Source organism: Fringilla coelebs (assembly GCF_963513975.1).
Source record: "Fringilla coelebs genome assembly, chromosome: 7".
NCBI lineage: Eukaryota > Metazoa > Chordata > Aves > Passeriformes > Fringillidae > Fringilla > Fringilla coelebs.
In genome coordinates, this window is record NC_140035.1 from 5,849,236 (window position 1) to 5,876,640 (window position 27,405).

Consider the following 27,405-nt stretch of genomic DNA (forward strand, 5'->3'; position numbering starts at 1 on the left):
TATACAACAGTCAGGGTATGGAGAGGAAAAAAAATCTAAAAAATGGATGCTCCAAGGAACAGTGAGACTGATTATCTTCAGAAGTAAAAGGGTAATTGCTGTCACATGGCAAAAAAGGAACCAGCCAAATTCCTATGAATACTCTTTGGAGAAGAAGCACTTACTGGCTAAAGATGCTGTACTTTGTGTAATGCAATTACTGTGGGGAGTGGTGGTGATACCTCGAATGCAAGCTCATTCACAGGATGCCTGAATATTGGAGGATGGCAGCATCTATTTCTTACACCTGGGATTCTTCCAGTGATGGCCCAGATTTCCCTGAAAACACTCACAGACTTACAGTATCATACAAGGTAATTTAGGACAGAAGGGACCTCTGAGGATCCAGTGCCTGCTCCAAGCAGGATCAACCTCCAAGTTAGAAAAGACTGCTCAAGACCTTTTGTTGTGGAGTGTTCAGTATCTCCAAGCTATCTACAGTCTCTCTGGGCAAACTGAGAGTTTCTCTCACTCCAGCCTGTGACTTCTGTTAATTCACTGTACACCTCTGGGAAGTGTGGCTCCATCTTGTCTGTGAACTCCACACTAGACACTCTTCCAGGCTGAATAAACCCAAATCCCCAGCCTCACCTCACATGGCAATTCAAAAATATGTCCAAAACGCCTTTCCAGTGAAGAATGACAGGATCAGAAGTCCTCCAGTGTTGAGGTTTACAAGCTGAAGAGCCCTTGCAAGGCATGCAAGCAAACACCTCCCCTGCCTAGAGGGCTGCTCCCTGACAACACAGAGCACACTCTGCACACTCCTGAGGAGTTCAAGCACCAGCAAGGAGAGGTATTAACAAAACCTTATGAAAGTTTCCCTTACTAAACACTTCTACAGATAAGATACAGACCTGCTGAAAACCCAGCAGTTTCTTTTCCAAACACAGTATGGCCAGAGTTAGAGATCTCCTGTACATATAAAATATCTTTAAAAATCTTCTTCCATGGGTTTCAGCTGAGATCTCCTTTTCCTGAGACCTCACTCATCTTTAATAATACCCAGCAGAGTGGTTCTACCAATACATGTAATTATGAAAACCGAAGCTGTTACAAAAGCTACAGTTAATTACAAAAAAAGTGAATGTGGCACTGAAACTGTTTTTGCTTAAACTCACGCAGGTAGGTTTTTCACAATTACCCTAGAACAGCACATAGCCTAGGTAATTACTGGAGGGCTCTCCACACAGTAAAAGTGTGATACTCTTCTATTATACTTCTAATTCTGTCAGAGTAAGATTAACACAAAGTTCATGCACCCACTAGAACATAAAGATTACCATCCCTTCACACAGACTGAACAATACAATTTACAGATTTGAAAACCTTGTAGAAAGGTTTGTGGTCAAAACCTAGTTAAAGATATTTACTCCTTTGAGTTTTAGTTTAAAACACATTTCTTCTTTCAGATACATCCCACATACTGTCAGGGCTTTTCTTTCTTTTCCTTTGTTTCCAAATTATATAAGAAATTCATTTCATCTTTAAAGAATAGCTTCTACCTTTGTGAAGGAGTAAATTATTATGTCAAGTTTCCTCAGTTAGCATACCTGTATAGAAATTTTTTTTTCAATAAAAATAATCTTTTGTTAAAGGTTTCATTGTATTTCCCAGGAGACTGATAACAACCACATCTCCAGCCATCTGCAGGCACCACTACAGACTGATGCATACTCTGAACATTCTTCTCAACATTTCTGTTCATACAATGGGACCACTAATTTCTAAGTGCTTAATTATGCCAAGGGCAGGAGCCCAAAGCCTTTATCCATGCTGAACTTCTTCAACAGTCTTAATGAAAATCAGGCCTCAGGCAAATCATTAGTAAAATTCAAAATCATTAGGAAATTATACTTTCCATTTTTAGCATAAGGAATGGATTACTTCATAAAGGACTATAGATAATTCATTAAAAGCTCACACACTTCAGCTTTAGGCAGAAAAGCAGGTTAAGATATTTGAACACCAAGGACAGATCTCCTCCTATACTCCAAGCTATTGTGTTAGGAGGAGATCTAAGTCCTAACTAGACACTTTAATGCCCAGAACAGCAGAACAACTCTATAATGGAAGCAGTTCCCAAAGCACTTTATTTCATAAAGTACTTCAGTTAGTTTCCGAATTACCTACTGCAAAAGAGCAAAGACTCAAATGCCATATATCCACCACCTTTAGCCCTGGGGGCAGGATGGAGACTCTTACCCCTGGACTGCAGGCCGTGCCCACAGGGCTCGCTCTGCCCCGGCGGGCCCTGGCGCACCGAGGCTGGCACCAGCACACAGGGGCTCCAGCGGTGGCTCCTCCACCTGCAGCAGAACAGCCAACAATGAAATGCTTGAAACTGGAAAACAGGCAACAAATCTCAGCACAAACTCCAGTGACCAATCATTTGGAGTCACAAAGCTGTAATTACTCCTGACACAAGCACTGGGAGCTGCAATTCAGATGCCAGGTTCACCTTCTAGGAAGGCACGTCCTTGTCCAACAATGTTCCCCTTTCTCATCTTGCAGGGCATGTTTCAAAGTTAGGTAAGATACACAGGAAATGGCTCCAGTGGCTTTGTCACCAGGCTCTCCTCCTGCTCTCATACAGCTGATGTTGTTCCCAGTCTGCTTTTCATGCTCACAGGTGGGACAGCCATGGGAAGCATCTTTCCATGGCACCAGACAGAGCAGAGCATTTTGTCTCCTGCCTGGCACTGCCTTCAGCTCCACACTCTGCTCCAGGACCATCTTCCATGGGATGTGCAGGCTGGAGATTCATATGCAAAGGTATAATGCTTTTCTATTTACTAATATTGCACAACAGATGGGCCACAGAACCTTAATGAGGAGCAGTGAGTAACTGCTCTATAGTATTATTTGTCTAATCAGAACTTTTTAAGTGTGTATTATTCACTGGAGAGAGTACCAGGGGAAAAGACAAGAGTTTCTGCAATAACCATGCAATTATGATTCAGGCACTCTAGGGCTTGTGGTCCCAAAATAGCTTACATTGATTTTTAAATACAGTGAGGGGGGAGTTCCCAGTAACAGCTTCCTTACATATATCAGACCCTGAGGTTACTATTTTTAGGAGCTGAGTCTGTTTGTACTTCTTCTGATGATGCCAGATCTACTGAAATCTCCAGCCTGCACTCTACTTTTACACATTTTTCAAGGCACATTACTTGTTTTAAACTCTGCATTTTCCAAAATTATGCTATTTTTCTGGTGAAAATTGTGCAGGACAAGAGTCATTTCGGGAGAAGGGGACACACCCTAGAGATTGATTCCAAGCTAACAGTTGTTACCTAAACACTGGACAGATGGGAACATCTTCACATTCTCTTTCCTCATACAAGGTGTCTGGACATGGCTGTCCCCCACTGGCAGAATCCTGAAGGATAATCCTGTACCGGGACTGCTTAACTGCAGTGGCATTGCCTGCAAAGCAAAAAAAAGAGTTGTCTTTCAGACATGGTTGTCATCCCAAGTTAATGATTTAGCTGCCTTGGTTAGAAACATGCTCTGTGTTTCATTTATATTTTGAAACTATGAGCACTTTAACATTTCTTCTTTTAAAATTACCAGTAGTTCAGCAGGACAGCAGCTGGAAGGATGATAAATCAACAGCCTAAGAAATGCATCAAAAAACATCTGTTTAACAGAACACCAAATCAAGTAAGACAATAAATAAATAAGAGATAAACACCTTAACTGGAATAAGAATAAAAGCCAAAGAAACAAACTGTCATAAAGGAAGGTTTTGTTTCTGAGAACACATTCAGGTGGTCTCAGGCTGCTACCAGTAACCCATCTTTATGGCTCTAGAAATCAGAGATGATAACTTCCTGATGGAAAAACCATTGCAACCAACAGAGGCTAACTCCCTACTTAACCTGAGTTGATGCAAGACCAATCCATCTGGAAACACAGTTCACAAAATCCATGCACAGAATGCAGCAGGAAAGACAAGAACAAGATTTATCTATTTGTCTCTACAGCTAAAGCAAACACAATCCCTGGCTGTGTAAGTGGTAAGAGCAAACTGAGAGCTGGTTTAACCACTGCATATGGCATTCTCTGGGTACTGTACTCACACTTCAAAAACAGGTGCTAGAAAAGTAAAAAAGTATCTCAGGAGAACTCCTTAATGGATGCTACAGACCATGTAAAAAGCTTTAAATAATAGACTTCATCAAATATGTGTGAAAGAGAAAAGCATAGTGGGCCAATAGCCCACTAGAAGTATTATTTTTCCAGCTCAGAATAAGAGCAAAGCTGCAGAGCAAAATTACAATGTAGCAGAATAGAAGGAAAACTTAGAAGGCACATCATGAGCACAAAGCACAAGCCCAGATCCAAGAAAAATGTTGACTTTAAAAATACCAAGTCATCCAAGCTTCCACTGGCACATGTGCCAGCACTGGGAGATCCCTGCAAAGGGACACTGGGCTGGCAAGAGGCTGCTCAGCACAGCTGCTGCCCTGGTGCAGGAAAAGCACATCCAGAGAAATCCTTTCCTGCTGCTTTCACAGCCACTCCCTGAGGCAGCTCTACACCTTCCTACAGTCTCCTTTCACAGCCTGATTTGCTGCTTGTAAAGCCTCACAAAGAGCCTTTTCTTAAAATCTAGCCCACACCATCACTCCTGGAAATTAAACTTTTTTATCTTCTCTCCACTACATGAAGGAAAAAGTTTATCCTGTCACCTAATGCATAACATTTACAAAATTGCAAGGGCTTGCATCTATTCTAAGTCTTTCCCTCTCTAAACTAAGCAAACCCAACTTTGTAGGTCCAATTCAATTCCCTCTCATTGCTCACTTCCACACTGCTCCCAAGGAGCTGCAGCCTGCCCAGGGCACAGTGCAGTGACCCCTCGGGGGTCTCACATACAACATGCCTGGAATTTGACAAGCCTGGTGTGAGTTTTAGCATTTCTAACTGCTGACTTCCATTCGTTTTGTAGTCCATTGCATCTCCAGAGGTGCCTGAGGCCACAAAGACTAGGGAGCAGAGCACTTGACACACAGAAGAGGCCAGGAAAACTGGGACTCTTCAGCTTAGAGAGAAGGCTCAGAGGATCTTATCAGTGTGCATCAATACACTGCAACAGGCAGCAAAGGACACACAGACTATTTTCACTGTGATATCCACTGTGAGATTTTTCAAGCAGCTGAGTTCCCATTTAAGAGTGATTTAATTTAAGCCACTGTTCCTCAGCTTCTTTACAAAAGTTTAATGTGTCAAAAATCTACCACTTCCCCTAATTAGAACAGCAACTCTGTCAAAAAAAAGAGGAGATCAAATTTATTGGGCACAATTTGTTCTCAATAAATCCTTACTGGCCAGTTTATTACAATCTGCTTCTTAAAATGTTTGTATCTTGAGCAATAACTTGTTCTTGCAGCTTTCTACATAATGAAGCTAGGGTGAGTAATCTACAATTTTCTTGACCTTTCTTTTTAGAGGAGCAGAGGTGAGAGGGAGAGTTTTGGTTTGGTCTGCCTTGTAATTACTGAACTGAGTTTTAGTTTTTTAAGACCTAATTTCTCACCCATGAGAGAGTCACTTGATGCTCTGGCATTACTTTACTACTTCCTTCTTATTCACACAACCTCAATGACATGGGAACAGCTACTCATTGGAAACACTCCTTAGCCCACCTTTCTCCTGGCTGCAGACAGGAAACAATGGCAACAACTGCACATTCCCCATGTTGTACCTCCCCCATTTCTCAGAATGTACATTTGATTCAGTGCCTCCTTATTTTTAATCCATTTATGCAATTTTCACTGCCTAATATCCTCCAGCTTAGTTTGCATTCTTGATTCCAATCTTTGTGAAACAATATGACAATCAAAAAGGAAACAAGAACCTGAACAGCTCTGATAGTGAGATATAAAAGAGCTCCTCTAGATGTGTGTGGTCCTCCTCTTCATGGTTTGAACCTGGAACTTGCAAATCACATACAGACCTACACATGCCTTGCTCCCCAGTGGCACTGGCTTGCTATTAGCACAGTTTCAGAACAGGAATTACAGTCCAGTAGGGCTTCAGCCCTCTGGAGAGGCTTTCTTGGAGCTTCCAGGTCTTCTGTACTCCTGTCTGCATAGAACAAGTTCCAAGAGGTGTAGATAGCAATTCCTGCAGTTTGTTGAAGTCTGTATTTTTTTCTAATGTCATGTTGATATTGCCATCCTTCCTCTCCAAGAATCATGAACTCTATCACTTTGTGATGATTTTCATTCAAATTATCTACCACCATTCGAATCTTACCCATTTCCTTCCTATTAATCAGTACCAAATCTAAATGAGCTTCCCACAGTCATTTTCTCCACCTCAAGAAACTAAATTATCCTCAACATTTATTGCACCTTACTCAAACCCCATTTTCAAAATTGAATTTTCTCACTGGGTTTTCTATAGCATTCCTTACAAATGTTAATGAGCATAATTTTTATGTTTCAGTTAAAATTGCTATAGCCTGATTTTTCCAGAGTACTAGCACTGTGGAGGACTGTCCTTTTAAAAGCAAACTGATTTCCAGCATGGCTATGACTGTTGGCCCTCCTGAAACAAAGTCAAGACTCAGGATCTCAGGACCATCTTAACTTCTCTGTCCTTGACTTTGCAACTCAGATAATGCTGTTTGAGAATTTCAGGGGTTCCTTACCTCTGCTTCCACTCCTCCCTCCTGTGCCACCAGCCTCCATTCTCCTCCTTTACAGAGCCACACAACTCCTACCAACTCACTCTTACTCCTCCCTGGATCTTGCATCCTTCCTTCCTCTGTCTTTCACCCCAGGGGTCACAGAGCTGCACCACCATTCTCAGTGAGGGACAAAATCCCTCTTCACTCCTGGGACATGTGCTGTATCAGGTGCAGCTTCCCACTCTGATCCTCAGCAGATGGAAAGCCGGAGTCTGGTCAACACGAGACTCACACTAAAAACAAAACAAATTTTCTGAGATTTTCTGGGATTTTAGTCACCAAAATTAGTGCCATCTCCAATACTTCTGTAGAGATAAAATCTCTTAAGTCTTCCACTTTGACCAGTTCTGGTTTTGTGTTTATGAGGATCAGAAGTGGCAGATCATGGACTGTCTGACACAAGGTAGAGGTTGTTGGAACTTCTTACTGTGGCACACCATGCATTTTATCCACTTTTACCCCATCTCATTTCAAATCTGATTTAAGGCATGGGGAAAAATAGGACAGCTGCTATCTAACATTTCATGTAAACTTGTTCAGAGAATTAAGTAATTGAAATTTCTAACCTTCCTCCCGGACATCCAATGCCCAGAAGAGAAGAGGTACTTACAGGTACCATCTATTTTGAGAAGGAAGATGAAAAATGTTATTTATTGTTAGTTGTTTGCTTTTTTTAATCTCCCTGTTTTAAATCTTTGCTGACAGACCAGGGAGTACCTCATCCAAGCAGTTACCTCTCCAGGCCACCTTCACCCCCAGGAAAGCAGGTTACAGAGGAAAATCCACCAGCTGCTCATTCAAACCATTCATATCCTGAAACCACCCTACTGCTTCTTTGATTCTTTTTTCAATCCATCCTCAAAGCCCAGGTAAAACAGATACGTTACAGAAGACTGCAGCAGACAGTTGCCACCTCTAAGTATCCGAAATGGCAGAGAATCAATAACTTGCAACAACCTCCCTGCTCCTGCCTCCCCAACAGGTGCTGGGACTCAGTGGCACTTCCTTTGTGAATTATGCTGTCCACCCATCTGTTACTGCCCTAAGTTCAGTGCTGCCTGCACTCCTGAGGCAAGAGATAATCTTCTGCCAGAAGACAGACGGTTGTCTGATGACATTTAAATGTAGGGAAAATGTCAGCGTCTTTATTGTGAGATGGTAAACTTGGATGTATTTCCTCAGATAAACTACAAACAGCTCAACTGGTGAAGTTCTGTGTAAAGCTGATTTAGTGATTTCATGTTTGTCTAAGTTCTGATCTTATGCTGGTACACAATTAATTTTAAATCTGCCAGGCAATACCTGTTCCTGCTTGATCTGATTAGTAATTCACCATCTGTATATTGCTTTCATTAAATACAACTTTTCTATAAAAAAACCACAACACCTCTAACAACTCACGTATGTATAGTGGCTTTGAAATTTCATTACCATGCTGAGGTTTTAATTGTGCAATGCAAATTAAAAAAAAAAAATCTTGCAATGCAGCCATATCAATAACAGATTTAGCAAAAAACAAACTCCCTCATCTAAGAAGTTTTAATTTAGAATTATATTAAAATGATAACACTGCCAAGGAGGTTAAATAATTAATTTCTTCTCATTTTAATTGTAGACTATTATTTAATAAACAAAGTAATTTACCAGGTAATTTATTCTACTCCTTCATAGGCAGCTCATTTAAAGTCTAAAAATAAATTGCTAATTAAAACAGGATTCACTGTTTTAGAAAGCAACTCATTTTCCTGTAAAATATAACAAGGACTATGCTAAAGCATCAACTGATAATCTTTGAAGGGCAAGGAAGGTACCAACAATAATGAAGTATTCTGATAACTGAGCAGACTTTCATCTGAACAATTAATGAAACACGAATTCGTCAGAAAACCCAACACTAGATGATTATAAAGAAACTTTGTTGTACACTCGTCATACCTCAAAGTTAACCAACAAGATCAAAGATGTTTGGCCCTTGAAAAACCACAAAGCACAGGAGGACATTACAATATGGTAGAGAAAACGACATTTCATATGTAATTGCAATATGCAATATGCAATTCCATGTGCAGCCACACAGCACAGGGGCTTTGGAGTTCTGACTCTGAAGGCAGAAACCCAGAAGGATTTTTTTCCAGGCAAAGAGAATTTACATCTCCAAAGCTGCTCACAAGGATCCCACCTGCCCAAGAACGACAACTCAGAAGTCAAGGTTCAAAATGCTCAGGTCCAAAATTCACACAGATGAATGCCCTAAAAATTACTAGATCGGTGTGAACTTCATCTGCCACATGTTTCTAGGCCAATGCTCTAATTTTTCCCCCAAATTTTGACTTCTTTAAGGCTTACCAGGCTGACAGGCTGTGGGGCAAGGTGTCCACTCACTGAACAGTGTAACAACACAGTCCTTCCTGCAGGGGAGGAGACACGGCCGCGCCGCCTCGGGCCGGAGGGACTCCAGACACCTGCAGATAAAACAAAATAAAAACTTAAAACTATGGAGAAAGATTCCATTCCTAAGACTTTCACAGGGTTGTGAGCACACTGCCATTTCAAAGACACCACTCCTGGCCAAAGCAAGCCTTATTTTTCTTTTCACTCACGCAACTCAGCTGAGTTTATTACGCTTCAAGGATTAAAAAAAATAATAATTGCTTTTAAAAATGGGGAGCTTGGCTTGATGACTGCAGGCTAAATGTAGCTCTGTCTGTGACATCAAAACCACAAAGCTTATGGGAGTAAAAAAAATATATTTGTTACCACAGAAAGTGAGTAGTTATGTTTATAAAGTAGTCTTGTTTAAGCACAACATGCAACAGCCTTCAAACCACCTGTCTGTGAGGGCTGATGACATATTCCTCAACTTTCAACCTCCAAGGAACACAAAAATAGTTTCAAGCGCAATACAGTACAAAGAGCTCTGTGATTTTCTTCATTCATTTTTAACTCCTACATGGAAAACATGTCATACACATTCTAGTAAAAGTTTCAGACACATTTGATATATGAGGACTTGAAGAACAGAAAAGGGACAATTTTATGGGATCTGTCAGATCTCGCAGATCAAGTGCCTGAACAGGAAGGGAATTACTCTTTTTCTTACTCCTTATTAATTTCTATCAAGAAGATCACTCAACAATACTTGGTAATGCATGCAACCCAAAAACATCCCATTTGAAAGAAGAATGTGCCATTAATCTATACAAGAAAAAAAAATGTTTAAACCATGAATCAGCTACTTAAGTGTTTACTCACTCCCTTCAGTTCCATTTCCTCTTACACCATCTCAAGAGTGGAGGGGACAAACAACTATTTTAGGCATTACATAACTCTATAAACAATATGTTTAATTAGGTAAAGTTCAAGCTTATCAATGCATTTGAGACATACACAAATACCAGATTTCTTTCCTTTTATTTAATTAACCCCATTAACATAAAGAATGTTAATTAACTCTACTGAAATCAGCACAGTCTGCTTACACAAACAGCATTGTTTTGAGAGTTACAACAGGAAAGGAAACTCAGTTCTAAGTCTCTAAACTCATTAATGGTACAAAAATAATTAGCAACATCTTGATTTTTTCCATGTTAAGGAAAACATCTGTGCTACTTATTTTCCTCATTTAGTAAAGCAAAGCAAAAATTGGGGTATTTCTACTGCAGAATATGCAATTTTACTGGGTTGCTATCACATGATGGAGGTTATATAAACCAAGTGAACAATATAGATCACACATATGGTACTGCCTTATTGGAGTGTAAATATAATGCAAAATCTATTTACTTTTTCTATTTGATTAGAGCACTGCTAATAAGGAGTTGCTGAACATTATATTCAAATGTATTTCATATTTTCCTCACACCTGTCCTTCAGGGAAAATATCTGCAGGAAACTGTAAATTAGAGTAGCACAGGAGCTACAGCAAAAAAATCTCCCTCACTAAAAGCATGCTTTTTCCCTGCATTTACATGGAAAGTTAAAATGGGCTGGATATTTGGTTTCTTTACAGGGATGGAGTAGTACTACAACAGTAGATGGAGAGTTAGTCCTGAAATTAAATTATTTCAACGCTGCAGAATCCACACACTTGCTGAAAACGCCTTTATGCATCATATATATTATAAATACTAGTGAGCTTTCTTTAAATACCTTTTGGGAGTGACCTGGCCAGAGCTGCTCTTCCTGCAGAAGACTTTCCTTGTCTGAATGCCCACCCCACAGGCGGGCTCCCCGCTCCAGCTGGAGGTGGCGTTGAGCGCAGTGCCCAGCACGTCCTCGGAGCAGGAGCTCCAGGGGGACGCCTCCCAGAAGAAATGCACACACGGGTGCTCGTTGCAGGCACGCTGCTCCTGCAGGGCTCGCTCAGGGGGACAGGCTTTTCCACCTGGAAAGGGTAAAGAGAACACCATATCTTCATCTCACAGTGTGTGGCAAAAGGAAGATGCAGACAAATGTTTTTAAAAAGTCAGGTTTGCACAATACCTTCTCTTTTTCCCCCCGTAAAAAAAAAAAATATATATATATATATAAATAAAGCCTAAATAAAGCTGTTGACCTTTATGGCTGCAATAACAACCTTCTAAAATATTGTTTCCTCATTAAACTAGCCTTGCATAAAATTGTATTCCAATGCATAATGGAAACAAAAACAGGCAAAGCGTATTTCTGAGTTACTTTATCAATAACTCCTACACACAGCTAAGTTAATTCCATTTAAATGCCAGTATCACTCAGCAAACATGCAATCAGGTTTAAAGACGAATTAAGCATTATTTTTATGTTCATTCTCCTTGCTAATCTCCCAAGAAGGAACATCTCTCTCTCATATTTGGACTCTATTCACGTGTTGCCTTAAGGATTTCAGCAGTAGAGGAAGCTGAACTGTAATGACAGCAGGAAGCACCAAATGAAACCCACATCTGCAAATCAAGGATGGAGAAAACTTTAAAGACACAATTTGAGCATAAAGCCTTCACTTCTTTGAAGGACCATCCTTCAAACTCGTGTCCAAAGATTTGGCTAAACTGCCGCACTTTGTCAGCAGCTGGTGACAAAGCCCCAAAGTACAGGAGTTTGAGGAGCCTCCCCAGAAGCTGTAACACTCCAGCCAGCAGCCTGAATTTATCCATAAAAGCAGATGATCCTAGCTCAAAAGATATGGAGTAATGCAGTGAAATTTAACAGTAAGCATTGTCATTTTATGAAGAAAGAAGAAAAAATTACCAAAATCAAAACCATTCTCCCCCAGGAGGGAGGACCCAGACAACTTGGTACACAGCCAAAGTGCTGGAGGTTTTGAAAGAGCTGAAATGCTGGGGACAGATACCACAAGGTTCAGAGGAGATTTACACCCTAGGAAAATCAACAGGAGATGAAGGGATGTCAAAGGGATGCCTATTGCCTTGCAGGACTGACCCTCCTGAAAAAAGGTAAGGCCCCAATGGCCACAATGAATAGCAGTGAGAAAAGAAAAAGAGAGAAACTACCTAACCCACTGGATAATCATGTCACATTACCATCCATCTTTTCATGAAAATGGACTGTTCCACACAGTGTTCAATCTCAGAAATGTTTAGTATGATGATGGAGTAGAAAATGTCCCAGGTAGCTTATTTCCTGAAGAATCTGACTTGGCAGGAAAAATGCAAACCAGTTCTTTTTCTTGAGTGTTTCAGACACAAAAATAAAGAATTGTAACAAGCAAATGGCAAAATGCCTGAACCATTTGTAAGAAAAAAAAAAACAAAACTAAAGAACATTTTCAACTCAAATTTTGAACTTCCCAGGGAAAAATTAGGGTGGCTCTTTTTAAATATTATGTTAGTTACAATATGTTAACTAAGCTCTCCTAAACAAGGCAGATTTAACTTAACATATAAAGAAATGTCTTATCCAAACTTGCCTGCAACATTGCAAGTAGGAGATGATGTTTTTATAAAGAGCACAAGGGTCTGGCCACTTTCTGCATTTCATTGATAACTTTTGTACAAAGAAAGCAGGACAACATGCCCTTGCCTGGCCATTCCAGTAGCCATTTAAAGATTATTTATGATGTTCAGCAGTTCCTACAATTCATTTTACACCTGCTGGGAGTGCTTGCTCCATGATCTCCTCTCACACCAAGTTTCAGACATTTCCTGCGTAAAGAATTATCTTTTAAAACCTGATTGAAATCAACTCCCCCAGGTTTCACCAACAGCTTCCTGGTTATCATATTCTGGGAGCAGGTAAAGAGCTTGGAGAAAATGACCCAAAATTTCTTTAAGTACTTCAACAGTAGAGCCACAGCTGATACTCCTTCCAGTGACAGAGGACAAACAAAATGGCCCTTGCAAAGGTACCAGAGCTCTGTAGAAGTCAGGTGTGAGCTGGGTATGAAAAAGGCAGAGAAAGCAGGTAATCCAAAATTGCCTTAACATTGCAGTGATAATGGTATTAACTCCACTTCCACTCTCCCAAATTTCAGTCACTATCTGAACACAGATGTGTGACTCTGAACAGCAAATCGTAACACCATTGCTAAAGATGCACAGAAAAAGTCAGGGAGTTTGATTTTAATCATTAATTATTCCTTCCTGAGAAGCTTCAAGTATTCAGTTCAGAGTACACCATTTTTAGGTTAGTGCCTTTTCAGGCTGAGATGAACGTGCTTCTGTATTTCCAGAATTCACTCCTTCACTATTTCACTCTCATAATTCCATGTTTTTTTCTGTTATTTGAATTCATTATTTCCATGGAAAATATGAAACCAACTGTATTTTCATTTTAATTATTCTCTAGCTCATAGACTTTTTTAGTAGTAGCTATTATCATTCAATCAACAATTATTTTCATCCTGAAGGGTCCCAATTTTCTTCACAAGTGCTTATGAGGATGTTTATGTGGATACAGACCATTCAGTAAGGGTTTGCAAGATCAAGTCCTTACATTAGCCCAGAAACAGTGGGTGGCTTTGATTATAATTTACAAAATAGCATTTAACAGAACTTGTCCTGGACTAGATTTGCATCTAAAAGTGTTTTGCTGCTGCATTAACTGCACCTAGTTTTGGCACTAGCAAGTATTTTATGTCAACAAGGCTTTAGTCTCTTGGACCTCTTCATATTTTATGAATTTTTATGCACTTGATCCAAGACCTTCCAAATCCCATGTGATAAACCAACACATAAATTAATTACCATATGTGTAACTGAATTAGAAGACTACACTTCTAATACAAAAAGGATCATTTAAATAGCTGTATCACTGATGTTAATATGCAAAAAAACATACATTATACATCCATGAAGATCAAGAGAAAATGACATGTATTTATCAAGAGCTATTTACTTACTACAACAATCAGGTCAACACATTCCAGGTGTTACATTAAAAAAAAATAAGTAAGCAAGTCCTTTTCCATTTTAACATTTTTCACAGCTCACTGGTTTTAAATCATTACTGATATGTTCCCATATAAAGGCACTTGCATGACAACTCTGTCATGCAGCAATTTCACTGGTAGAGGATGAAGCTCTCCAGAACCAAATTCACAGCCAGACAGGCCCTCAACAGACAGCAATTCAGAGGCTGAAGTAAATAGTTTGGAAGTGTGACAGAACTTCTCCAAGTGACACACCAACTCCAGCCCATCAAGATCTCTTACTGTCTCAGCAGAAACAAGCATTCAGTATTATCCCTGATTCCTGAGGAATTGGGATTAGCTCTGAGCTGAACACAGCTTGGCTCAGGAAAGGAAGTCAATGCATTGAAGGAACAGTGATTATCCAGAAATGTTCAGCACTCACCCTCAGCTGGAAGGGCCACGATGGACCTGCTCCTGCTCTGAGTGCCCTCGGCGTTCTTGCTGGAGCAGGAGTGGGAGCAGGGGGACCACGGGGACCACTCGCTGAGCACACAGTCCCTGGCACAGGGGACTTCACAAGCCACCACCTCGGGACGGGGAAGCTCTGAGCAGAGGTGATGTGGAACTTCTTCACCTGGAGCAAATGAAACAAGAAAGACATGGAGGGAGGCACAGCTTGGTTCAATACCCACAGCCTGCTCCAAACAGACTGACTTGATGTCACACGTCCACCTGCCCGTGGAAGAGTATGCTACAGAACAGCATGGGGTGAGGCTTCAGGCTTCAAAGTGTAATACCTGAACAACTATCTTAAAAATTTATTCAGGAAAGCAAAGAAGAAAAAAACATGTTTCAAGCTCAGTGTGTGACATCTTGGCTGCAGTCCACTCTCTGAAGCAGGTAAGCAACAGGAATGAGATAATTTCATCAATAGAAAGCTGTAATATCTCAACAGAACTAGTGATAATTGCCCCATATTTTCTAGCAATCTCTACCTACAGAACTTATTTTCCACAGTACAAATTGTGTTGTTCCCCAAAGAAGTCAGATTTCTTTTTCCTGTAGGCCAGAGAAGTTTTGGTATTTCCCCCTCAGCCTCACCAGAATGAGCCACTCTTATTTCTGACTCTTGCCTCTCATCCAAAAGCTAGGAGATCTAAAATTATGAATCTATTGGGCCACCACCATCCAAGAGAGAAATACTTTCTCCTGCAGATGAACCAAGAGACCTGGACCAAAGCAGACGTTCTGATGAGAAGGATTTTTCCAAAAGCCCTTTCAACAAGAAGGACAGTGGGGAAAACCTGCCAACCAAAAGAACCACTGCCAGAATGAGCAGCAAAAGAAGGCACATGAGGAATGTCATGTGGAATACAACGCAGGGAACTACTGTTTTTAGAAAGGAAAAAAAAGAAACTATTTTTTTAAATAAGAAATTTGAGTAATTACATAGAATTTACAAGGACATTATAATTCATAAAAATTCATAAAATATAACTTTTTTAGTACTGAATTACACCCAATGTCTTACAAATGTGTTTTAAGTGATGAACAGTCATGACTGACTTTGCTACACTGTTCAATTACTTAATATTTCTGGATCCTCAAGAAACTTCAGCTACAGCTGAAGTTTCTAGAAGCTCAACTGTTTATAAACAAAAGGGTCCCATCACGTTACCTCCTTTTTTGCCCTTATAATAGTTACAAACCTCTCCTTCAAGATTTCTTTAATTATGAACCTAGGGAAAAAAACCATAATGACTATCCAGCCTTAATTATATATTAAAAAAAAAAATTATAACAGCAGAAAGTGCCTCTTTCACCTCACACTCCACGAACAGGCTCTGTAACAAGGCAGCCCAGGAAGCAATTATAACTGGGAGGGTAGAAAACTGAGCTGCTTTTACAAGAGCCCACATCTACAAGTGAGTAAATAAGAGAGGCAGGCTGTGAGCACATAAAGCTGTCAAGAGCACAGCGCTATTATCTGCAGTTGCATCCCTAAATGAAGACAGGCTCATCACCCTCGAGGCACAGATAAAACTTTTCAAGCGTATTATGAGAAGGAACAGCAGATCCAGCAGGCAATCAGACTGCAAGATATGGTTAAAAATACTTTGGTTTTATACTCCCTTTCCTTTCTGCTCACCTGGAAAGGCTCAGTGGGCCCAGTCTCTGCGCCACCCCCCTACACAAAGCCCCCATCCATCGGTGCTGCAATTGGCATCCCAAGGAAAACCGAACTGAATCCGCTTTGACCAGCCTCTGTATCACCACTGCTGCTTTGGGTGCTCACCTAATGCTGAGAACTACCTTCAGAAAAAAAACCAACATGAAAACAGCAAATAAACCTGTTAGGCTTATTCCAGCTGTCTTCCCAAGTCACCTAAGCATCAAAATCCCCGCTAACGTTTGACAGCTTGTCTGCAGGGCAGCAGGTAACGCGGGGCAGCCGGGGCAGGCTGGTTTAGGAGTCAGTGGTGCAGCAGCAGCAAGAGATTACATGCTTTGGTGAAGCAGGGTGAAACACTTGTCCTCCTCCTCTCCCATCACTAACAGGCATCACGTGGACAGCCAGGGACAGGTTTCAGAACCAGATGGGATGAGGTGGGACACTGGCCCTGAGAGCACGGGCCCCATCCCTCAATCCACAGCTCAGGGTATCTGCTACATCAGGACTTTATGGCCACAAAGTGCCATGATGTTCACCAAAGTCTGAATTTAACCTTTTTTTCCCATGAATCAGACTGTGCTACAGACCTAAGCATGAGAGAAGAACTACTTGTTGAAAGCCAGGAGAGCCTTTCCAGTGATTTAATCAGACTTTAAAAAACTCAAACCACTCCTCTCAGAAGATGATTTAAAATACTTGGTGCCCCTTTGAGGTGGCTTTTTCTACCCATAAGCTCACATATCACATATTGTGGGGTGACCACCCTATGGGGAAGGGGGGCAAATACACTTTCAACTTCTTCCTTCCATGATTTCTTTTCAGACTGGATTTACAGCAGGTGACAGCAACACTGCAAACAGAGGCTGCAATTCACAGTTCCTGGGCAAAGAAAGGAAGCTTTGTGCTTTGTCAGAAGGAGTTTACCACCGGGTGCATGAAGGCACAATTCAACACTCACTTTGATTTACTTTATAGCTCCATTCGCCGTGTTCAGGTTTAATCACTGCCTTCTATTACTGCAGAAGGGGAATTTCTTCTGTACCAGCTGCCTGGCAGAGAATTCTCAGAAAACTACTGTATACTACAAAGGGAGGTAATAATCTTTAATTTTCCATGAAAAATACTAGAACAGGACATAGCTGAAGTGTGCTTTATGCATTGTCGCAGATTTAAGGGGAATATTAAATTCTCAAGAGCTTCCAAACTGTCCACTTGAAGGTGTATTTCTTATCTCACATATGGCTGAATAATCTTTCTAGATCTTTCCCTAATCTCTACATGCAGAAGTGTGTACTGTGGGGCCAGATCCACCCAAATGGACTGAGGGAGCTGGCAGAAGAGCTCACCACACCACTCTCCATCTCTGACCAGAAGTCCTGGCAATCCAGGAAAGTCCCAGAGGTGACTGGGGGTTGGAAATGTGACACCCAGCTACAAGAAGGGCTGGAAGGAGGATCCAGAGATCTCCAGGCTTGCAGCTTGACCTCAGTACCAGTGAAAGTGATGGAGAAGATCATCTTGACTGCTATCACACAGCACCTACAACACAACCAGGGGATCATTCCCAGCTACCATGCATTTAGGAAAAGCAGCTCCTGCTTAACCAACCTGATCTCCTTCTATGACAGTGACCCACTCAGTGGATGAAAGAAAGGCTGTGGATGTATCTATCTGGACTTTATCAAAGCCTTTGACAGCATTTCCCACAGAATTCCTGGAGAAACTGGCTGCTCATGGCTCAGACTGGTGCAGTGTGCTGGGTAAAAGCCTGGCTGGACATCCAGTGAGTGGTGCTGACTGGAGTTACATCCAGCTGGGGCTGTCACCAGTGGTGCTTCCCAGGGCCCAGCCCTGTTTAACATCTTTACTGATGATCTGGACAAGGGGATTGAGGGCACTCTCAGCAAGTTCATGAACAACATCAAACTAGGTAGGAGTGTGGATCTGCTGCAGAGCAGGAAGGCTCTGCAGGGGGATCTGGACAGGCTGGATCCAAGGGCTGAGGCCAGCTGTGTAAGGCTTGACAAGGCCAAGAGCTGGGTCCTGCACTTGGATCACAAAACCCAGGCATTTCTCCAGGCTGGAGGGCGCCCAGTGGAAAAGCACCTGTGGGTGCTGGCCAGCACCAGCTGAGAGCAAGAGCACAACCAGACACCATCACCCAAGAGCACAACCCACACGATCCAGCTTCTGATCTGCCTGAGGTGTAAGAACTCAAACAGCATCCTCAGAGCCCAGCTGATCCCTCTCACATGCTCTTTTTTTCATGCCTTAAGCACTGATTGTTCTCAGCCTCGCTGAATGCTTGCTTTCCTAAAAGAAGCTGTAGTTAAGAAAAATGTTACAGATTTCTATTCAAAATGCTTTATTGCAAGCATCCTGACCAACTCTAATGGCATTTTTTTAAACTGATTGCCTTGTACTTGAATAGTTTAGCAATTATAAAGCTAAATACTCAAGATATACCCAACAGATAGCATTTTATAGGAAAGATTTAATCCATTTTCTTTCATGTTGGGGCGTAGTAATTACAAAAGAGAAGAGAAGCATGGCATTTTTGTAAATATATTTGCTAACAAAGTTGCTCACAAATGCTAACAAAGACCTAATGTACTGGTCTCTCACTTGAATTCTTTAACAAGGTAACAGAGAAGCACCATCCTGAGCAGAATTTTTCATTCACCTAAAAGCAAACTAAATTCTTCCCAACAAGAGAAACAAAATAAGAAATGACCTAAAACCCTCCTTGAACTGAAGAGCTTGGCTTTTTTCCAGAAACTTTTTTTTTTATTGTCTTTTGCATTCCAGAAGGAGAAGCCACTCCCACAGTCCTGAGTAATGCACTCCACAGTGAGGCACTGAACCAACAGGAATGTTTTGTTTGGAATCAGTCCAATAATAAACTGCACCTGTCTGTTTAACACCCTGCCTTGCAGCTCTGGTGCATTGTCTCATTCTTCCCAGTGACCTGCTATGCCCATCTCCTGTGACACAGTTTTTAATTACTCCTGCAAAAGACATCCCTCCTGGCTCAGGAAAAAGGGAATGTCCACTGGACAGGAGACAACTAAGGCAGCAAAAATAAAAAACCCATCAGGCAGCAGGAAGCAAAAGATCAACTCAATAACAAACCAGGTGTTCTCCTTTTGACATTCAATAACATGATACCATGCTCATTTTTTTAGAAAGAAAAATTGCAAAGTCACTTTGAAGTTTTCATGTTTGAACATGTTTGGAGCCTCAAGTGACCTCCATGATAGGAAAAGGCCCAAGACAAAGGAACTGCATTTCAGACCGTTCTGCACTGCTACCTAGAAGTTCAGAAAATTTATTTTTTGCATAAGTGACTGCTGCAAAAATGCTGCATATTTAATGACAATTACCAGTTTGCCATCAATATTTCTCCTTGTAGCATTTCAAATTATTCAGTGGAAATAATGAAGCTGTCATCTAAAATACTATACGTATCGTAAAATTTTACGTCCCACTTAAATCTCAGAAAAGAATGACAATAAACTTTGATTAAATACTTGCCTGTAACAGAGTGAGATGTCAACAGACAGCAGTAAATTCAGAGGGATTCCTATTGACTGCATGCCAGTTTGCTGAGAGCAAGTGCATGCAGAAAAACTGTGTGCTGGCAGGATCCTGGCCTGGGCATCTCATCAACTAAAGAAAATGTTACATTTAAATGCAATAACAATCAAATTACAATAGGAGAAATTTCTTACAACACTCCTGAACATCTTCATCTCATCACAACATCACAGATTATTTTTTTTCCCCACAGTGCACAGCCAGCTTTAGAGAAGAAAGCATCCAGGGCTTGCCATGCTCAGTCATCTCCACAGATGAATGTCACACTCCACTGAAATCTTGGCTCCTGGCTCACTTTGCTTAATGCCAGTCAACAGGTAAGAACAGCAGAGAAGAGAGGTGTCAGTTTGTCAGGGGAAGCAGTGGGGTATGGAATAAATTTAATTGCACTGGTCCATCACTATTACCAGAGCCCCACAGAGGGGAGGAGGATGCAAAAGAGATGAAGAGGACGGGAGGTGGAGAGCCTGAAAGAAGGTGAAACTGTGAAATAGAACAAGCCATTCAAGGTGGACAAGAGGAAACAAACACAAATAAACCTGGACATTCTTTGGAGGGGGGAAAAAACAAAAGAGATGAGACAATCTTTAAGGTTTTGAGTCAAAAGACTTGGTCAAATGCCCCTACAAAAACATTTTTAATCACATAATGCACAACGAAGAAAAAGGGAATAACAATGCAGGAGTATGAGGAAAAAGTAAAGGCAAAAAGTACAAAAAAGGAACAAAGGCAACAATAATGAATATGGAAAGTAATGTATTGTCTGGAAAAATGTTACAAAATCTCCACAAAATCAGAAGTCACACCCAAATCCCTGCATAACTGGCCACAATCCTGTCCCTTACCTATGTCCAAGTGATCATTACAGAGGCTATGAGAAAAAGATGATGACGAGTATAGACAAAAAAGCACTATCTGTTTTTCTTCCCTATACATCCTCTACTGCAATTTGGACTGTTTATCCACAATTCTTTTCTCTCTTTATGCAAATGCACCTAAGAAAACTGATTTGCGAGTCCAAGGAAGCTCCGCAGAAGCTCAGCACAGGAGAGGCACGTCAGTGAGCAGCTGCCAGGCCTGCAGAGAAGGTCCCAGAACACCTCAGTGCAGCATCTCCACACTCAAGGTTAAAACAACCAACACACCTGCAGGAGGTTACCCACAGAGACATCAGCTCTGGTGTGTCTCCTACCCCACACAAGAAAGACAAGTTGTTCCTTAACAAAGGAATTTGCTGCACCTTCACCTGCTGAGCTTGGGCACAGAAGCAGAATTAGTTGCACCTCACGGCTGTTTGCACAGTCCCTCTTGAATGGAAGAGAAATTGCTCGAGTGGCAGCTGAAAGTAAACAAGGGTTGACTGTATCCCCAGAGAAAAGCAGGGAAATTCAGGCTGCTGCTCCTAATAATTAACATAGCGCAGCAATCTGAAAACTTCAAGTATAAGAACATAACATAATCCATATTAGTGTTCTGCAGGGTTTTTTTTTCCCCCTCTATTTCTTTTCAATTTTTTCCTTATTTTCTCTCCATTATCCCTCTTCCTTGTAAATGAGGGAATCTACACAGGTGGGTTGATCAAGACTGATTGCAATTAAGATTTATTGTTGAAATTGCTGCTATGGTGTAATTGAAACAGGTGTCCCTCTATTTCTTTCTCTGTACTGTTTTGTTCCAAATGCTAAACAACACAAAATATTGTAGAAACCAATCACACAAATAATTTCAATGTATTATAATATTATAAAATATACATATATTTTGAAAACTTTAAGGGAAAAAATATAAGTGGACTTGTTCACTCCAGTAGTGTACAGAATCTATTTCATCTCACACCTTTGTACAGGGGAGAATAATTTTAATGAAAGAATTCAGGCATTTTACTTCAAAAAAAAAGAAGGTGGCATTTTCTACCCAATGCATCACACCTATGAATTTCCAAACATTTTATTTTTGGCAACTTGAGGTGCCATCTTCAATGTCAAAACTTGAAAAAAATTATAAGTGGCTTATTACAAAAGTAAAACTAATTGTGCTCTCACACACCCCAAAAAGAAAACTTTTGCATTCAGACGTGGAAAAATGTAAATCTTTTGTACCTTCTGGTTCGATTATTATGATTTTTCTTCAGATTATGCTACTCTTAATAATGACATGCCTTGCTCATTTCCTTGCAAGCATAAGAAACCTATCACTGATTGTTATCCAAGTGATATTCCCAAAGTAAATTGGCAATTTGCAATACATTGGCAATAGCAGACCCTTCTTCTCTTGTAGCCCCAGAAACCACCCCAAAAGTGAGCTGGCATTAACATAGGACACTGAAAACTCATAAACAATAGTGCAGCAGATGAGGTTGAGCTAAGCTGGCAAAAGTCTTGTTTTCAGATACAGTGAATGCTAATGATAATAAATAATTGGAAATACCATCTGGACTCTTTAAAAAACCTCTTTCTCCAAGTCTGCAATTGAATCTCTACAAAAAAGAGGATCAATGCAAAAGAAAATGAAAACAGTAAATTAAAATTAGATTTATGCCAACTACTTAAAACTAAGAGCTCATTTAGAAGCAGTTAACACAAAAATGTGTTCTAGTTCAGCTGCAGAGTCTGGCCTAAGCTCATAAAGCAACTCTGAGAGCTTCCACTATCCATCAGGAAACGTTCAGAATCCGCAGGACCAAATACCAGGCTATTTTTTATTTTTATTATTACTACTATCTTTTTCAATTTTGTCTCTAATTGATCCACAAATCTCAGAACTGAGCTTTTAAAAATTGCAATAAAGAAAATACACCCAGTACCACAGATGATCATCAGTCAAGGGTCTAGATGAATGTCTGAGATCTGTTCTTGACCAAAACAATACAAACAGCAAGCCATGACCTTTGGTCCTTGAGGGGAACTTCCCACTGTACACCCAGGTTTAGCCAAGTAGCAACTGTGCATGTAAAGTGCATTAGACATTTTTCAGCTGGGTTAAGTTACTTCTGGCTAATGTACCCTGACCTCTGCTTGAACCATTTTTACATAATAAAGCTGTGAATTTTAGACAGAGTGTTTAATTCCCACTGTGTTTTGCATACTTCATTTAGTACTTAAAATGGGGATAAATCAAATATAGGAAACACAATATTAACAATATTTTCTGCGTGCTTCCACTTTGCCTATGAGGTGGAACTTTAATTACATCATTAATAACAATGCCTGCATTTTCAGACAGTAGTGCATCATTCCTCTAGTGCCATTTAAACTGCATTTGGTCTCTAAACTGCTCCACCCTCTGGAACTGGTTCACTGATTATATTGGAACAGCAGCCTCATCCTGCTTACATCTCAGCTACCATGGCATCAGTAGAAGAATTTAAAGGCAGGAACCACTTATCATGACCTAAAATTGTTTATTTAGAAAAGTTTCCTGATATTTTCTCTCTCCAGAAAGTTTCTATAGATTTAAAGGTGACAGTTGCTTTCAGGAAAAAAACAAAACAAAACAACACAAAAACCCCCAAAACAACAACAACAAAAAAAAATCTATCAATATTTTTCCCAATTAGTCAGCATCCAAACTGTTTCAAACACATTAAAAAATAGGGGGTGTGTGCACCAATAGTTGCTCCGTTTTCCCAAATTGAGTGACAGAGCTAAAACCTGAAGACTGTATGAAAAAATGTCAAAAAAAGGTCATTGCCAATGCTTTTGTAGTACCCTCATGGTGCAGCCAGAGCTCACAGAAGAAGAAGAGAGGGAGACAACAGAGGACAACACAAAGGAATGTAAGGGAAGAAAACTCAGGAGAAGGAACTGCCTTTGTTGTCAAAATTTCACCAACCTGGGGCTGTCTCAGAGAGGCTGAAGGACCATGTGCTGAGGTGGGAGCTCAGACAATTGATGTTTGCTGGGTTCAGTGCCAGCAGCTGCCCTCCCACACTGACCTGGTCCTTATTTGTTCCAAAGTAGAAAAGAAAAAAAAAGAACCACAAAGGGTCTAGACTGATACCAACCAATCATCCCCAAACAGATTTTCCAGCTCCTGTTGGAGAGCTGCTATTTCAACTTTGCTACCAGATTAAAGAAAAATACAGAATCAGTAAATGGAATCAGATGAGCACACCTCACCCCATTTTTAATCACCCTGAAGTGTCAAAGCTGTCAGGAGACATTTGGACATGCTTTTCACATATAAGAATAGAAACACAAAAAGCAAAGAATATCCAGCTAAAATTTGGTTTTCTACCACTAAATTTCTTTGTGTGAAAAAAGCAATAACCTCTCTGCAACTTAGAAAATATTTTTGTTCTGATTATTCAGCTATTAAAATAGGAAAGTGTCGTTTCATGACAATTGCTTTCGGCAGGAGATATTTTACACTTATATTTGCAAGGAATAGGAACATAAGGAAGAACAATATTAAAACCTTCAGCGTTAATCTGTATTTTCAAAGCTAAGCACATTTTGACAAACTTTCTAATAGACACTGTTCAAAATTCATAACATATATGAGCATGATTACATTATTCTAATTTATTTTCTCTCCCCTCATGCACAGCAATAAAATTTTACCTTTGAACTTATATTTATTACAACTTTCACTCTATGAAGGGCATGCAGGCACAGAAATATAATAAAGCTCTGCTAATTCCATACATTATTGAAATCCTAACAGTGCAAATGGTATCTTACTGTCTTCATGCATACTTAAAATTTCAATCCAAAACCTATTCCCTTAAAAGGGATGGTTAAGCAACAGTATGTGTTTTTCATACATTTGTAAATTGCTGTAGCAGAATTATATCTTATATATTCAGGAAAAATTATGTAATACTAGTGTTTGTTTAGGTGTTGTAAGCAAAAACTTGATAGATGCTAAATAATTGAAAGCTCCATTCATCAGACTCCTAAATACTATAAAAATGCAGAGAGAGGAAATGCTAGAGAATAGCCTTTGCACACCCGTGGGCTGCTGTAAATTGTGTCTAATTCCAGCAGTAAAAATCCCACTGACTTCCCCAAACTGTGAAGTGTACAGCTATGCAGGATCACTTTGAACTTAACAAAGCACAAAAGGAATTTAGACCAGGAGGATCAGAGGTCACCCATAAAACAATGGCACCTGGCCAAGGAAAACATCAGGACTAACACACAAGAGAAATTTGGGGCATCTCTTAACTTGGTGGATAGAGCAGCAACTGATCCAGCAATCCAGGTGAGGGAGGAGCCCCTGCAGTCAGGTAGGTGACAAAGTGTAAAAGTTGACTGAAACTGCAAGTGCAATATTGGCAGAGCTCCTCTCTCCTCACAAAGGTCACTGAGCACATTAGCTCCAGCTCCATTGATTAGCAGCTGAGATAGCAGCGCCGCACACTCCGGAGCCATCAGCAAAAGAGACAAGGGGGTGACTTTCTGCATACCATGTCCTCATCACATTCCTGGTAATTGCTCAGTCACAGATAAGGCACAAATAGGGAAAAAGCAGCAGAACAGAGTTCTCTGAAAACATTAACAGAAACAACAACCTCTATGTTTGGCACTGAGGCATCAAAAATGATAGCTATTATTACAGCTGTAATTACATGGCTGGGACTCAGAAGAATTACATTTTGCTCCCCTGGAAACACAGCCACGTGTTTAACACCTAAACCCACAGGAACAGGTCTCCCCACCACGGCCAGTTTGCAGAATGCCTGCAGGACCTGAAGACACGACGCCAGAAATGGTGCAAAGGGCTCCCAAACTCATGGGGCCCTCCTGGAGGCAGGCGGTGCCAGATCTCAATTTCAGATTAAATTTAAGCTACTGAGCCATTCTGTGCCACAGCCAACCCCAAAAAGACAAGTCAAACCTCACCTTTGCATGAATTCCCAGAACCAAAGAGCAATGCAGGGAGCAGCTCACCACAGCAAATTACAATGGTTTGTCTCTCCTACATGAAGGTGGACTTTCAAAATCAGCTATCCCAGCTACCAAGCCAGAATTCAACAAAACCCTCAGAAATGTGGTCTCAACCATGTCTGGTTTAGAGAGGCATACCCACTTTTAAAAAGTAAGGAGAAAGGTTTTTCTCTGAAACCAGACAAGCAGAACAAAATTTTTACTTGGTCTCAAGCAGTTAGATGGAACCTATTCCATTGCGGACTTTAAGTCACCTCATTGGCAACACAACCTCCCAACATATTGAAAACCAGCAGGAAATGCTGAATTAATACATATATGCTAACAAGCACTCCTACAGCCATGAATGTTTAATCCAGTTTTTCACTAGCTGACACAGTCCCCCATGGCTGCTCTGTGGTTTTGAAGCTTTGAGACAAGGGAAGAACTAGAAGGCAAGGGCTGTAGAGCAGGGAACCACAGAAAAATCAGAGGGAAAAGTCTCTGGAGAAAGCCCAGAGCAGAACACTCACAGCAAAAAAGGAAAGGCAGAAATGTGAACAACTGAAGTGGGATGGAGGAGGGAGAGAAGGGCAGGAAAATGAGGACCCAGGAAGTCAGCCTCTCTCTTCAGTAGCTGTGGGGCTACATCTGGATGATGTGTAGAATACTTCCCAGCAATATATAGGATTTTAACACTTGTGTGCTGTGTGCACAAAGAGATGCAGAATGAGTTTTCAGACAGTGCAATACTGGCTGACTGCACAGGGTAACTTATTACACACTGGAAAAAAGGAAGTTCTACACACCTTTGGGGTCCTACCAATACATCTTAATGTTCTGGACCATGACAAATGATTGGATAACAACTCTTACTCCCCTTGTCATCATCCATCTTCTTAGGAGGCTTATTTCTTCAAATCCTGATGATGAACTTCTGTAGTCACTTATCTGAGCAGTGAAAATTTATTGCCTTTACTAGAAAATGAAATTCTCTTCCAGGAGAACTGCACTGGACACAAAAGGGCAGATTTCCACCCTAGAGTACATGGATGCATTTTCTTTCTCCTTAGTGGAAACTATATACATTTATCCAATGTCAGGATTTAGACCAAAGGGTATCTCCTGTGTTAATAAGAATGGCTAATTTCCAATTAAATAAGCTTACAGATCATCGAGATGCCCTAATGAGGAAAAAAAAAGATAAGGCCACATACTAATCCTGCTTTCACTGCACATATTTAATAGGGCTGCCAAGGCAAAGTCTCCAAAATGCTCACTAATTACACTGGACTGCCTCCAGCTGCTGTCACTGCCAGGGAATGGGCAAACTTTGCAACAAACCAACCCACCAAGAGTTCAGAGATGATATTATTATTTTGGGAAAGCCTTAAAGGGGTCAAGAAACAAGAAAATAAAGTAGTTCAGGCTGATTTGGACAGAAAATAGTTTGCAGACTTCATAAGCAGCTACAGAAAGATATTTTGGCACAGCTGGGAGCAGTTCCCAAACTGGGAAGGTGCAAAAGTGCAGAGTAGATACTCCACAGCATCATGCTGGAATTAAACAAACACTGTCCCCAGCAGATACAGTATGTGTAGAGCAGACTGGAGCGTAAAAAGGAGAAAAGCCATGGGAAGAAGTCTATAAACTCTGCTAAAATAATTCAAAAACATAA

The 27,405-nt window shown here is 40.6% G+C and overlaps 1 protein-coding gene across 1 annotated transcript in view; it reads right to left on the minus strand.

Moving 5' to 3' along the window:
• The window catches only part of THSD7B (thrombospondin type 1 domain containing 7B), a gene marked incomplete at its 3' end in the record, with an annotated part of 240,130 nt that overhangs the window by 119,851 nt on the left and 92,874 nt on the right, over positions 1-27,405 (minus strand). Inside the window, exons 7-11 of the mRNA XM_084209346.1 lie at positions 14,530-14,721; positions 10,892-11,126; positions 9,089-9,204; positions 3,336-3,468; positions 2,245-2,348 (exon numbers count right to left, since the gene is read on the minus strand). Coding sequence (XP_084065472.1) covers positions 2,245-2,348; positions 3,336-3,468; positions 9,089-9,204; positions 10,892-11,126; positions 14,530-14,721 — 780 coding nt within the window. The remainder of the gene's footprint in view (positions 1-2,244; positions 2,349-3,335; positions 3,469-9,088; positions 9,205-10,891; positions 11,127-14,529; positions 14,722-27,405) is intronic.